The following is a 15,452-nucleotide window of genomic DNA, read 5'->3' on the forward strand; positions in this document are numbered from 1 at the left end:
GGCTGAAATCTGGGTCTTTATAGAGAGAGGGCGGAGCTGCTTTGGAAATGTGTTGATGATAAGGAACAAGGCCAGCTGAATCCCTCTGTGCACGCACGCATGTATTTAAATTCCTGGACAGCCTGGTACAAACTTAACTGCTTTATAGAGACTTCTATAGCTACCTAAGATAATGTGTAGTGATTTTTCCATTGTAGCCTGAGTCTCATACCCATTCTCTCAGAAGCAGAGCCCCACTGATTTCAGTGAGATTCTCCTGTAGGTGTGTACAAGAATTGTAACCTTTGGCATACAAAGCTGCAGCTAAAGTTTATAATGTATTTATAGACCAAAACATAAATCATGTAGAAGAGAAGACAGACAAGACTTGTGTATTAACTGTAACCTGACTCATAGAAATGAAACAGATGGAAGATATTCCTGGTGTGGAGAGAAGTGGTGGGAAAAATTTAACCTAAGTTACTGTGTATCCAGATGTTGTTAAAAAGCACAACAGAACCACTTAAAACTGAAAAGAAAAAGTGGCAATCAAACGCAGGGATCCTATGCAATCTTACCTGGAAGCAAGACTCCTACACTCTGTGAGGCTTCCTGTTGACTAAACATCCACAGGAGCTATGAGTTGAAGATGAACCAGAAGTTCATAGCACCGGAATAAAATCTGAGGAGCTAATCTTGTTTATAATGAAGCTGATGGGCAAATGTCTCATAATTATGGGTATGCATGTATGAACCATAGCCCTGGGTTTTTTCCTAACTCCTTGGTGAGGTGTACAGGGTGTTAGCATGTGTTTTATACTGTTTAATTTTTAAATTGTGTTTTAAATTGTTTTTATAAGATCTGTTTTAAATTGTATTTGTTTTAATGTTTTTAGTTACTGTAAACCGCCCAGAGAGCTTCGGTTATGGAGCGGTATACAAGTATTATAAAATAAATAAATAAATAATACAAGGTAAGAGACAAACAGGAGGAATCTGCCAAATTCTTTGGCACTCCATTATGATCATACTATCATCCAGAGTGGCTTTAAAACATATTAAAGCGGCAATCCTCTTGTATACTTTTACTTGGGAGTAAGCCACATTCAACTCAGCTAAATGTACTTTTGAGTAAATGTACCGCACAAATGACCTTCCGAACATGGCTGACCAGAACGGTCCGATTTCTTTCCAAATAGGGGGGGCACCTCTCACAACTGTTGCAGCCAGGGTCTCTTATTCGAGCCCAAAAGGCTTCCTCTTACTTCTGAAGGACAAATATCACGTCTCTCTCCTGTTCCCAATTAAACTTACAAGGTATCCAACATAACGACGGTGGGGGGGGAAGATATTTGGAACTCGAGTGCCGTGCCCCCCCTTATTATTCTATGTCTGTGTTCAAACGGAGACCGGAAGTGGGGGTTGCGTGGAACCTGCCTTTTGTATCTATTTATTTCTACTTTTGGAAGAAACGGATAGGTTTTTTTTAGGCACAGCAATTTTGTTCTTGTTGTGTTTCCTCTCCCCTCGTTCCCAGTTAGTCTGTGCCCATCCGACCTTCTCAAAATGGAGGAAACCCTCTCGCCATATCACACTGTATTTCGGCTTTAACGCTCCTTCTGTCCAATAATTGCTCTGTGTCTCCAAGCTATCGGGCGGGGATTGGTGCGTCTCTAGAATACTGATTGGTGTACTTGGCGGACGGGGGTGGAGAGAAGCTGGATTGAATGAAAAAGCGCGGGGACTGTAGCATAAATGGGTGAATATGGCGGTGGAAGTGGCGGCCTTAGAGTGAGTATGTTGTAATTGTGCATTGTGTAGTAAGGGTTTCTTTTTCTCCCCCACGCAGGATAATGGTATCTTCACAGAAGATAGAAAAAGTGGGGTCTGAGGCTATTCCATCGGGTGAGGGGAGGGATATTAGGACTTTAATGATACGCACGGGTTGGTTCAGAAAATTTTCGTGATTACGGATCTGCCCTAACGAAATGCTGATTCTTGCTGTCTTGATCATTATTGGGGTTATCAAATGGTTAAAGAACTTTTAGTTGAATAAGGACTTGCTGTTGTTTCATTAACTGACTAAACTGAAGAGTCCATATATCCTCAAAAATCCAGCATCTTTCTGACATCCAAGAAAGAGTAAGATAACGTAGAACCTAGTGGACAAATGCTACCGCTTTCGGTTAGAAGGAAAGGCTATCTTCCTTTCTTTTTCCTTGTTAAACAACTTAGGCACCAGACCCAAAATAGCCACAAAAAGCAAATTGTGCTTCTATTTTACCACCCGTTAAAATCTTGGTTGCACTGAATATTGCAGTCTTTGCCAACCTCCAGATGTTGTTTGACTCCAGTTCCTCTCATGCCTGACAATTGGCTGTGCTGTCTGTGACTGATGGGAGTTGTAGTCCAAAACACCTGAGGGCACCATGTTGTTGAAGGCTGAACAATTCTACCTTTGGTCTTATAAATCATGTGCCTGTTGATGTGCCCTCAGGTGTTTGAATTTTTGAAATTTTTTTTTTTTTTTTAAATTACCTTTTTAATGCTGCAGCATTGCAATGTTGGCTTGTATTGATTTTGTTCGATTGCAGATCCTGCAGCAATCAAACCAAGTAGGCATATCTCAGAGCTTGGAAAAGTTACTTTTTTGAACTACAACTGCCATCAGCCCAATCTAGTGGCCATGCTGGCTGGGGCTGATGGGAGTTGTAGTTCAAAAAAGTAACTTTTCCAAGCTCTGGCATATCTGCATTTGTAAACAATGGGACCCCCCTAATTCTCCTGGAATTATGGGTTTTGCATGTGACCACTCTCTGCCACCCATTTTGGGGTTGCTGTGTGGCCCAAACTCCCTTCACTACACTACACTACACTACACTATACTATACATTTATTTATTTAACTATTTGTAACCCACACTTCCATAAAAAAAGTAAAGACTTACAAAATTATATTAAAACCGGTAAAAGCATCCATAAAAACATACTTTAAAACATCAATAAACACTGGTTAAAAGAGAAATTCATGTTGTGAAGACCTGTCTTGACAATACAGATTTCAAAAGATGTTTACAAGGAAGCAGGGAGGTTCCTGCTACAGCTTCTACTGGTAGAGAGCTCCACAAGGCAGGGCCTGCCATACTAAAGGTTTGTAGCTCCAGCCCTCAGGAATCGGTTTCCAACCGAAATTAGACAAAAGACTAGCATTTTGACATTTAGGTGGCCATTGTCATTTTATGGAATAAATAATAGTACAATTGTAGGCATGGTTTCATTGCTTTTAGTTTACTGAGTTTGTAATCTGTTGTATTCTATCTTTTATTTTATTGTACGCTGCTTTGGTAACTTTTGGTTGTGAAGTGGTTTATAAATATGCGAATTAAATAATAGATAAATATCACAGCATAAATTCTAAACTGTTTGGTCACTGTTGGGTTCCCCTTTTTCTGCATTTCCCTAGTCAAACATAAAAGTTTCTATTGCTGCACTTGCTGGAAAGTATTCTAATCCAGTGATCTTCGGACTGTGTTCCACGGAACCTGGAGGGGTATTTGTTTATAAATGTATTTATATACTGCCAAAATACAAGGGTGGTGTACAGCAATACAAAAACAATGAAAACATAAGACACAATTAAAAAACAGTACAGAATAATTGTTAATGACTGGCTCATCAAGAACATTTAAATAACTGCATAGGTTCTTGATATTATGGTTTCTTAACATCCTCCTTAGGCTTCTCGCTCAGCTGAAGGATGAACTAACCTTTGAGAGCCAAACCAAACATGAGGTGGAGGCTCAGCTACCGGCCCAGATCTTGGCTGAGCATGCAGTGGTGAGTAGTAACCCCTTTCCTTTGGATAGGGTGCTGGCTTCAATCCTGGCTGGCTCCAAGGGCTGGAGACACCCATTGTATCTCCAGGGTGCTGGCTTCAATTCCTCTTTTTGGTGTGTGCTTCACAGAGCACCAGAAAGACTCACAAGTTGATGTACAGCCAGCTGCAAGTGGTGAGGTTCCTTCTGGATTTCCTTGACTCTGCCCCTTGCATCCAGGACGCCTCTGAGTCGGCTGTTAGTGAGTATGCATGCTGAGTAGGTCAAGGGTAGCGCTACATCCAAACTGATGCGGGTGTAGTCTGGCTTAGAGTGCCTCTATCTTGCATTCAAAAATAAACAAATTAAAAATTAGAATAGCCCTGCACAATGGATTGCTCAGGTTAGGTAAACCTCTGTTAGGGACTTGCAAAGAATCCATCCATGCATATTCATTATAAGGTCCTATTGAATTAAATGAGACTTACTCCCATGGAAGTGTGCTGTAGAGTTGCATCACTTTTTTCCTTCTTGCCATATACACCCTTAGTAATACAGTTGTCCGGGTCACAGTGGAAGGTAGTCAACCTGTGTCCCTCCAGGTGTTGCTGAACTACAACTCGCATCACCCCTGATCATTGGCCATGCTGACTGGGGCTGTTGGGAGTTGTAGTTTTAAATATCTGGAGGACACCATGTTGGCTACCCCTGAACTAGGAAATGGTTTATTTAAACTCCCCAGCAAACACTGTGCTTTCATTCAAAGAGTTCTAGCTGAGCAGTGCTGAAGTGTGCTGGGCAGCTATTTCTTCAGCTGTTGGCTTGTGGGTGTATTAGACAAGCTGGTTTGACAGACATCTCCTGGAGACTTTCTTTTTTATCAAGAGCATACCATAGCATGGGTTGGAAACTCCTGCTTCTCTTTTTGGTAGTTTGGGAAACTCAGATATACCACTGGAGTGGGGGGGGGGGCTATGTATTGGCTCTTCTGGCTCAAGGTTAATCTCAGTTTCTTGCAGGGCAGGAGGTGGCCGAAGCAAAACAGCAATGGAAGACACTCAAAGCTGAGTACCAGCAACAGGTGGAAAGGATCAAGGAAGCTGTGCCTCAAATGCTGCTCAAGCTAGAGAAAGCACGGAACCGGGCTCAGCTCTTGGAAGAAGCTCTGCACCGCTACCAAGACAAGGTTGTTTTCTGATTTGGGGGTGGTGGCAGTGAACCTGGGATGGAGATGTCCCCATATTTGAAGTTCAAGTTCAAAGTTCTAGTTTTGGTGTACAAAGCCCTATACAGCTTGGGAACAGGATACCTGAAAGACCGTCTTATCCCTTATATACCCAGTCGACCACTGCGCTCTGCAGGCGAGGGCCTCCTGCAGATACCATCTTATCAGGAGGTCTGTTCCGCACAACATAGGAAACGGACCTCTAGTATGGCAGCACCTACCCTGTGGAATTCCCTCCCCTTAAATATTAGACAGGCGCCATCTCTGTTATCTTTTTGGCGCCTATTGAAGACTTTCCTCTTTCGCCAAGCCTTTTAAGTTGAGACCTATCCCAGTCTGCATCTGTGTTGGAATTGGTTTTAATATTTTCTTAAGCTTTATTTTTTAAAAAATGCTTTTAATCTTAGGAGATGTTTTCATTGCTTTTTTAAAGTAACATTTCTGAAGATGTTTTGTTTTAATGTGTTTTAAAATTTGTTTTTATGATGTTTTAATGTTTTTAGTGCTTTTGTTTGCTTCCCTGGGCTCCTGCTGGGAGGAAGGGCGGGATATGAATCAAATCATATTTATTTATTTGTTTGTTTGTTTGTTTATTAGATTTGTTAGTCGCCCATCTGGCTGGTTGTCCAGTCACTCTGAGCGACGTACAGAAAAAGCATACAGATACATTAAAACAGTAAAAACTCAACCAAGAATAATAAAACCCTCCCCAAATGCCTGCCTAAAAAGCCAGGTCTTCAAAGCCCGGCGAAAGTTCATCATAGCGAGGGCATGGAGGAGATCATTTGGGAGGGAATTCCACAAAGTGGGGGCCACAACTGAAAAGGCTCTCTCCCTAGTCCTCACCAGTCTAGCTGTTTAATTGGTGGGATAGAGAGAAGGCCTTTGGAGGCTGATCTTACTGAGCGGCATCCCTGATAAGGCTGGAGGCATTCCCTCAGATAGACTGTGTCGAAACCATGTAGAGTTTTAAAAGTCAGAACCAATACCTTGAAATGGGCCTGGTAAACAACTGGCAACCAGTGCAACTCCTTCAGTACTTGAGTGATGCAATCTCGCAGGCGGCTGCCCTTAATTAGGCGAGCCGCCGCATTCTGTACCAGTTGCAACCTACGGACTGTTTTCTCGGGTAACCCCACGTAGAGCGCATTACAATAGTCTAGGCAAGAGGAGACAAGGGCATGTACTACCGATGGGAGCAGATGGTTGGGAAGGTAGGGGCGCAGCCTCCGTATCAGATGGAGTTGATACAGCGCTGCCTGGCTCACTGCCGAGACCTGAGCCTCCATGGACAGCTGGGAGTCAAGAATGACCCCCAGGCTGCAGACCTGGTCTTCCAGGGGCAACCGAGCCCCATTGAGCACCAGGTCAACATTGCCCAACCTTCCTTTATCACCCACGAGCAGTACCTCAGTTTTGTCATGATTCAGCTTCAGCCTGTTCCTTCCCATCCAGTCACTCTCTGATTCCAGGCAATTGGACAGGGTTTCTACAGCCAACCTCGGTGAAGATTTAAATGAACGATAGAGCTGCATGTCATCCGCATATTGGTGACACCGCAGCCCAAATCTTCTGATGATAGCCCCCAGCAGCTTTAGATAGATGTTAAACAGCATCGGGGCAAGAATAGAGCCCTGTGGCATCCCACAAGTGAGAGGCCAAGGGTCCGACATCTCATCCCCCAATGCCACTCTCTGGTGCCTGCCAGAGAGGAAAGAACGGAACCACTGCAATACAGCGCCCCCTGTACCTAACCTCTCCAGGCGGTCCAGGAGGATATCGTGATCAACTGTATCAAAGGCGGCTGAGAAATCAAGGAGGACAAGGAAGGTGCATTCGCCACTATCCAAGACCCTCCTCATATCATCCACCAAGGCGACCAAGGCCGTTTCGGTCCCATGTCCAGGTCTACAGCCTGATTGAAATGAATCTAAATAAATCATAATATTTATTGATTAAAGTGAGAGAACCTTGGTGTTGCCCTCCAGATGTTTCTGGATTCCAACTCCCATTAGCCTCAGCCAGCATGGCTAATGGTCAGGGATGATGGCAGATGTAGTCCAACAATATCTAGAGGGTCACAGGTTTCCCACCCCTAGATTAGAGCAAGCTGCCTGTGCCCAAGATACCAAAATTAAGTCTGGCCCGGACATCTGTTCCAGCAGAATTTTGGAGGTCCCAGTAGTGGGTGGGTGGAAGGGGCAAAAACTCTTCTAAAGATGGAGAGTTCAGGCACCACAGTTTGGTGGGGGGGCGGCTGCATGTCTTTTTTCTTTAACAAGGTGAAGAGGATAAAAGTAAAGGGAGGAGCTGGCTTGGTACGGACCTTGACAATTCTCCTGCTCTCTGCTTTGTAAATGCATGCCCTGCATGTCTTCGGAACCAATGCTATGGTTTGGAGGGCTGGCTTTTCTTTGATATTTCACACTAAATAGTAAATAAATACTCCCCCCCGGCGCACATGCACAAAAAAGACAAAGGCTTTCACCTTTACACCCCCCTCAACACCGCCCTCCAATATTTGCTGAATAATAAGGCTTGCATACATACATACCATACATTCAAAGCTTATTTCTCCCCCGCCCCAAAGAATCCTGGGAACTGTAGTTTGTCAAGGGTGCTGGGAATTATAGCTCTGTGAGGAGTAAGCTACAGTTCCCAGGATTCTTTGGGGGAAGCCATGTGCATTAAATGTGCTCTAAGTGTATGGTGTATATGCAACTTAAATGGCCTTGGGAGGGTGCAGGGGAAGTCTTTGCACAACCCTAACCAAAATGCTTTAATATTTAAGCATTATATAGTTATTACTGAAGAGTCTGTCCTGCTCCTCTGTTTAGGTGAATGCTTAGAGTGGCTTACGCACACCCGGCTGCCAATATAATGTACATAATATTTAAAAATGCGAGTATATACAACAATTATTTAAAATGAATAGCAGAACAAAACCTTACAAGTCTGTGTGCACTGAAAATGTTTTCATTTTCTGTGTGAGGCTGTGATCCTATACCCATTTACTTGAGAGTAAGCCCCTCTGATATCAATGGAACTTATTTTTGAGCAGAAATGTATAGGATTCCAAGGTGAACCTCCAAAGGGAAGGTATTCCAAAGCCTCGACACTGCTACTGAGCAGGCTGTGTCACACATCTTTGCTCACTTAGTCATCGATGATAATGGCACAGGCCTCGGAGCTAGACATTAAAACCCAGGCAGGATGGTATGAGAACAGGCTGTCCCTGGCCTGGCTGGGACTCATAAGAGTTAAAGTCCAAAACATCTGGATAGTGCTAGACTGGAGAAGGCTGGTTTAGGTCTTTAAAGACTAGAATTGGTGTTTTAGATATTCTAAGGAATGTCTCTTAACAGTGTTGCTGAAAACTACAAAACTGCACTTGTAGATTTGCTTAGGTTTGGTTTTTCTGCTCCACTGCTTTTCCTCAACCCAACTTCTACACACACACGCTGTCCCATTTCCCCCCCTCCTTACCACCACCACTCAGTCTTGGGTCTGCAGGCATCCCTATTCTTTCCGGAGATTCCTCACCCCCGTGGTATGATCTCCTGTACTTTGAACATCCTGAGCCATGGCTGATTATAAGCCTTGTATGATGAGATGTACAACACTGCTTGTGCCCCTACATCATTTGGAAGTAAAGATGTATGTGCTGTAAGAAGTCTAAGTCTTCAGCAGTTGGCTGATAGATAAATAATACTGAATATAAATGAAATATCAAAAGGAGCTTAAATCTGGACTATGTTTGTGTTTCAGAATGCTTTGTTCAAGTCATTGAGTCATGCAAAGCTTGGCTCTTCAAAGCAAAAGGGGGGGTAATTCATATTGCATTATCCATGGGTACCTTCCTGCTCAGAAGCAAGTAAATGCTGTTCATTATCTGCAGATAAGAACATAGGAAGAGCCCTGTTGGGTCAGGCCAGAGGCCCATGTGATCCAGCACCCTGTTTCTCATAGCGGCCAATCATGCCTATGGGAAACAGGACCTGAGCGCAAAGCACTCCATGCTGTCTGCTTGTGATTCCTGGCACCTGGTTCTAGAGTTGTACTGCCTCTGTCAGCATTGCCTTGCCTTACCCTTCACGAAGGTGTCTAAACTCTTTTTAAAGCCACCCAAGTTGGTGACGATTACTACATCTTGTGGCTGCAAATTCTGTAGTTTAACCACATGCTGTGTCAATAGGTTAAAACTCGAGCCCCTTAGTTGCCAGAGTACTAAATGGAAGGAAAATGCACCTTCCCTTTGTTTGAATGTCCCATCAGGGGTAAGGCATGTCTGTAAAGCCCATCAACGCAGTGAATGGATTCTGATAGGCTGCTGATTTTGGCCGAGGTATCTTGATATTCCTGTATTTATTTCAGCTCTGCATTTCTTTTGTAGAAACGTGAGATGGAGGAGAAGATGAGGAATGTTCAAAAGAGGCATCAAAAGGAACAGGTAGGGCTATTGAGGTAAATGAACTAGATCTTACCTATTCCGGAGTGGGGATAGGAGCCAGCTGAGTCCCTTGGTCTGATCTGCCTGGCTGTTTGTGTGGCAGGAGGCCTTATGCGAGCAGCAGCAGCAACTGGAAGAGAGGGTGGCAGAGCTGCAAGACAGGCTGCAAATGCACCGTCTGGAGCTGCAGTGCCTGCAGGGGGAGCTAGAGGAACAAGAGCGCCAGGCCTGTGATTGGCGGGAGAAGGTCCAGAGGTGAGTGTTCTGGTTCTGGCTGCAGGGAATGGACTCTAAAATGGGCACTTGAACATTATGTGCAGAAAAGCTGTAGTATATGTGGCACTTACTACTCCCTCATGAAACTTGAGGTTCTGCTTATGCTGGAGAAGTTATGTGCTTGAAAGTGTGGGGACGTTACTTGCTTTTGTCTCCGAAGCCAGAAGGGTTGCTGAATAAAGTTTGCAGTGCCCTGTATAGTTCTTTGCCACTCCCTGTAACTAATGGTAATTGAATCATACTATGCAAAAAAAGAGATCATACTCATTTATACAATCCATAGAATTTGGGTTGCCTGGTGCAGAGTACAGATTGTGTGTGTGTGTGTGTGTGATACTAGTTGCCCTATTTCATAACTGCTAACTTGGATTAAAATCTTCAGCCTTAAGCCTGCCTTAGAAATTTCAGAGGGGGTGGAATCTATCCCTTCACTACTCTGTAGCCACCCTGACTACTCCACAATGAGTGGTGCTGAGGATGTCCCTTAAGCTAAGATATCCTTCTTTTTCTTCCCCTGCCCTGCCCTGCCCTGCCCTGGACTTGCTCATTGTTCTCAGGATCTCTGACTTCCAGTGCCTCTTGGAGACTCTGCAGGGTGTCAAACTGATTTCTGCATCTGAGAGTGACCTGGAGGTTGAGCTGACCTCCCATTCCCAGGTGGTGGCCTCTACTCCTCACCACCTGAAGCTGCACTTATACTGGAGGGACAATGGCAGTGTCATGCTGCAGGTGAGTTAAGAGCAAGAAGTGGATACTGATCTGAATCAGTGTGCTGAGACTTCTGATCTCTCTCTCCCTGTCTCTCTCCTATGTAGAGCGACAGCCCTTTCTTCCTTCTCTCTGCAGTGCTTCCCTTGGGTACCTGCAGCACAATTAAAGGCATCATTCTGGAGTTACAGCATAGCTACTCCCAGCAAGCACAACTTCTGGCTGAGATTGAGTCACTGCAGAGCTGGTGAGCTTCCTACTTTTGCTATAGCTTGTGTTGCTGTTTTAGGCCTCTGGAGGTGAGGTTTTTCTGTCTTTACCCATGGGGGGTGCATAACTCAGTACCAGAGCATCTGCTTTACATGTAGGTGGTTCCAGGTTCATTCACTGGCATCTCCAGTTAAAGGATGGAGGGTAGCAGGGCTGGGAGGGACCATTGAATTGGAGAGTTGTTGCCGCTTGGAGCAGACAGTGATCTGACTTCGGATAGGACAGCTTTGTGAGATGTATCACCTTCAGAGATGCTCCGAAGTCATCTTAGCAAGCCTACCTGTGGCTGCTGTTGTACCTGCTCAAATTAAATTTATTCTATTTACAGTATTTAGAAATGTATGTCCTTCTGCATATAACATAAACTTAAAGCAGATTACAAAAAATATATAAAATGCAATAAAAACAGTTCCCATTACCAAAATCAGTGTCGCAATAAAGAATTCACATTACTAAAATCAATTTCACATATTGAACCCAAGAGCAAAAACCGAATAGCTGTTAATACCGAGTTTCTGAATTTAAAAGGAAGACCTTATTAAACTGAAAACCAGGAATAGCTAGGTTTATCGTTCCATGTTTTGATATAGGATGTTATTATGTGTACTGAGGTATTTATTGTTTTAGAATCAGAAATGTATATTTTATTGTGGGGTGTGTTGAACTGTGTAAAATTTATATATAGTAATAATACTAGGTTGTATCCAATGTTAGTCCTCGTTAGAGTCGATCTATTGAAAATAATGGACATGATTAACTTAGGTTCATCAGTTTCAGTGGGTCTACTTCGATCATAACTTGGTTGAATATTATGTTGTGAAACTGCTTTGTGATGCTTCATGGGAATGAAATAAATATATTATGTGAAATGAATTATATCAGATGGAAGAAAAAATGTACATGTATTAAAATATTAAAAATAGGATAGATTCAACATAAAAATAGGCAGATAGAACTTTCAACCCACACTAAAAGGTTGGCATAAACTCGCTAGGTAGTCTTAATCAAGTCACACTGTCACTACCTTGTTGCTCTTCCCAGTTTCAGAATGGGGTGGGGGTGGTTCTAAAAACAACAACTGAGAACGTTTTGAGTACTGAGTCTGTGTGCAGTGTTTTTCCTAAGTTTAAAATGTATTGTTTTCCATGTGGATAAAGGCACGTCTGGAAAAGAACAAAACCGAAGGCTGCAAGGTGCACTCTCTGAAGAATCAGTGGGCGCTTATCTCTGCCGCTGCTCCTTTCTATTTCATACTTTTTCCAGGCCCTGTTCAGAATATAGAAGTGTCAAGGTCCTTCTCCAGAGGACTCTTTGTAGGAATAGGCAGCTGGGTCAGGTCCAACCCCTCAAGCCGCTGAGGCTTAACTGTCTCATGTTTGTGAGCAGTAGCTTAGGCGTTGGCCCATCCTTTACTGAGAATTGCCTGGTCTCTATGTATAGAGCGGATTTCTGTTTTCAAGAGAAGAGCCAAGTAAATGACATCCCATTTTGAAAGGAGGCTGTCTCCAGTGCCCCCTATCTCTATGTGTGCCATTACTGATGCTTTAACCCACTCTCTACTCCTCCCTCCTCAGTTTTGCCATTGATTGGCAGCAAGAAAAGAGGATGCTGAGTTACCTAAAGCCCACCTCCACTTGGAGCCTTTACTTGGAGCCAGGATATCCAGCCAGTGGTGGGATCTGTCTCTGCTCAGTGAAGAGTCAACATGGTACAGTGGATGTGACTTCCTATAAGGTTAGTGCTGAGGGGGGTGGGTGGGATGATCTTGATTGGGGTAAATGGTACAGGAAGAATTAAGACTGCAAGGAGACTGCTGCTAAAATCTCAGTTCCTCTAGTGCCTGGGTGTGCCTCTTTCTGGCAAATGAGAGAGGCCACAATTTGGGTTGGAGGAATACTGCAGGCACCAAAATGCTCACCAGATGTTGTGGGTGTGTATGGAAATGCATGGACATGAGCTGTGGGTGGATGCTGGTAATTTCTCATGTCCACAGTCATTCTTCACCCTTTGCTTCCAGCCCTTTTAAGCATGGCAGTATTTGCCCCTTGGTTGCTGGAGGTGGAGGTGAAATGAAGGTGGAGATTGGTATAATAGCTACTGATGCTGTAAAAGCATTGAGCACTCCCTTCAAAGCATTGAGCACTCCCTGTGCAATTCCTTGGGGGAGCAAGATTCTTTTTTGGCTTTGTGAGGGAGGCTCTTCCCTGATGACAGGCTGCAGGTTCTCCACCCATAGTCATTCATTTTCTCCCTTCACTTCTGCTTTCTGGCTGCACCTCTCCATCTCACAGCAGTGGGGTCACAGAGGTCTGAGATGTTTGTATATAAGATTCCTTTAAAAACAATTCCAAAAGGGCAGTATCCTTTTTGTTTGTTTTAAGCAGTGGCATCAAACTCTTGGTAGCCCACGCTGCACAAACTAAACAAATTGTTCAGATTCCTAGGCATCCAATTTCTAGGAGCCCTTAGTTGTTTTTTGAGCCCTGGCTATGATACCTACCCTTAAACGTCTCTTTTCGGCAGCCCCCTCAGGAGAGACCTTCACTGCAGAACTGGCTGGAATATCTCAGCACTGTGGACTTCAGCACCCCTTTCCTTGCCTGAACAGCTGCTGCTGCCTCTGCCTGTGCATTGTGGTGTTTGGAAGTTAAAGCTTGCTGAGAGGCTAACCTTGCTTTGTATCCTGGGGGAGGGAATGAGACTTAATTGAGATTGTTGTATTCTTGGCTGCGGTACACTCTACACATTTAAAGGACCTGGCCTTCTCCCCCAAAGGAATGCTGGGAACTGTTGCTTATCTTAAACTATGCTTGAAATTGTAGTTCTGTGAGGGGTAAGCTACAGCTCCCAGAATTCTTTGGGGGAAGCCATGCGCTTTAAATATGTGTTAAATGTGCTCTAAATGTACAGTGTGTAGGCAGCTGTCCCCTCCTGGGTTGGACCATTTCAGATGCTCCATTCCCACCATCCCCCAGATCAGTTTTTATCTCCTTGGCATGAGCAGATCTTCCTGTTGTACAATTCAATCTCCTCCCCTTCACATTTCCTCTTAGTTAATATCCTTCCTTGTTTGTGTGTGTGTGTTCGACTTTACCCCTGAGCTTTCTGAAACTTTATTATTTTCTGTTCAATAAAATGGTGTGCTGGGCTTCTGTAGCAACAGCCCCTCTGACTGTCTTGGTACTGAAGGTTTTGTTTCAATGCCCTCTAATCCCCTGGCTCATCTCCAGAGGATCATAGGCTGGTGTTTCTCTACATCTCCTCCCCCAAATGTGGACCAAATCATTGGTGTATTATGTTACAAATTTTGGTTAATGAGGACAAACAATCTCGGATGAATTTTGTGAACATGTGTAAAGCCAAGATACACAAATGGAGCAGTGATGGCCACGAAAATGTGGTGGCTGGGATTCATTGGTGTATTTCTTAACAAGCAGGAAAATTATGTTTCTAGGCATTCACAGTTTGCCTAAAGTGGGCAATGTTTATCAATTTTTTCACATTCAACATATCCTATATGTAACACAACCCCTCCCCCCCGCCCCATATATTGGTGTAGGTCACTTATTTTAATTCAGTCAGGGTAATACCTTCCCTTTTCAGCAGGGTAATATGTTTGGGAAAAGGCCATAGCTCAGCAGTAGAGCATCAGTTTTGCATGCACAAGGTCCCAGGTTCAATCCCTGGCATCTTTAAGTTGGCTTGGAAGAGAACCATGTTTGAAATCCTGGAATGGTGCCAGTCAGTGTGGATGATACTGAGCTTGATGGATCCAATAGTCTAACTCAGTGGTTCCCAACCTGGGAGCCGGGACCCCCAGGGGGGCCCCAAAGTAATCCAGAGAGGACCATGAACAGTAAAGAAATGAATTATTTATTAATTTTTTAAAAAAGTCTTCACTTCCTCGACACTGTCTGCTTTCCACTGCCGCTGCAGATGACACCTCCCCCTTGGTCCAAACGAGAGGGGAGGCCTTTTGCTGAAGCGCCAGAGCGTCTTTCAGGCGCACTAAGGGCAGGCATCTGCCTATAAAATACGTGGCAGATGCCAAAGGAGGCTGAGGGTGGAGCCACCAGGAAGAAGAGGGGATTACTATCACTGATTCCCGTCTCCTTGCACTGCCGCTGCTGATCATGCCGTTACTCAGAACGAGAGGAGAGGGCTTTTTGTGAAGCAAAAAGAAGCAAGCCTGCAAAGAAAGGCTGCTTTCCCCCTTCCTTCCTGGCAGCCAGCCTGCCTCCCTGGGGGGAGGGGGATCACAAAACATTTTCAGCTTATAAAGGGGGTCCTGTGCTGATAACGGTTGGGAGCCACTGCTCTAACTTGGTATGAGGTAGCTTCCTTTGCTCCTACACAGGCACCTGTTGGTATGAGAAGTTCTGCATCTAGCCACTTGGTGGTGCTGTTGTATCACACTTATCAGATATGCACCCTTTGAGGAATTTCAAGAGAATAATCTTTGGGACCCCTTCACCTAGGATGATTTTTTCCTGCATATGTCTGATTCTAGACCAGTGTACTTGTAACAAGGTTAAATCCCTTGCATTGAAAGCAGTGGTGTCTGCTGTTGATGGTTTTCTCTTGTAGAGGTTTCTTGTCTGCAGCCCTTGATACCCTCTCATCACAAATGCTGAATTTGAAGTGGGGCATTGGGTACCAGCCTAATGGCTACCACCTCTTATTTGGGTTCTACAAGCCACGGTGAAGCAACTCTGGCAACTTTCTCCCCT

At 44.2% G+C, this 15,452-nt stretch overlaps 1 protein-coding gene across 5 annotated transcripts; it reads left to right on the plus strand.

The window, feature by feature from the left end:
• Positions 1–56: 56 nt before the first annotated feature.
• Positions 57–13,899, plus strand: LOC133379306 (ZW10 interactor-like). 5 transcript variants are annotated; one of them, XM_061614315.1, is made up of 10 exons: positions 57–125; positions 3,716–3,815; positions 3,944–4,055; positions 4,813–4,979; positions 9,412–9,468; positions 9,572–9,723; positions 10,302–10,473; positions 10,560–10,699; positions 12,297–12,456; positions 13,246–13,899. In XM_061614315.1, exons 1-10 carry the CDS (start codon positions 100–102, stop codon positions 13,324–13,326), a joined length of 1,167 nt encoding a protein of 388 aa, XP_061470299.1. In that variant the 5' UTR covers positions 57–99; the 3' UTR covers positions 13,327–13,899. The 5 variants fall into 5 exon arrangements, with proteins under 5 accessions (XP_061470299.1, XP_061470301.1, XP_061470300.1 ...); XM_061614317.1 differs by lacking the exon at positions 57–125 and adding an exon at positions 168–262; XM_061614316.1 differs by lacking the exon at positions 57–125 and adding an exon at positions 687–718.
• The last annotated feature ends 1,553 nt before the right edge of the window (positions 13,900–15,452 follow it).

This window comes from Rhineura floridana, chromosome 3 (assembly GCF_030035675.1).
Source record: "Rhineura floridana isolate rRhiFlo1 chromosome 3, rRhiFlo1.hap2, whole genome shotgun sequence".
Taxonomy (NCBI): domain Eukaryota; kingdom Metazoa; phylum Chordata; class Lepidosauria; order Squamata; family Rhineuridae; genus Rhineura; species Rhineura floridana.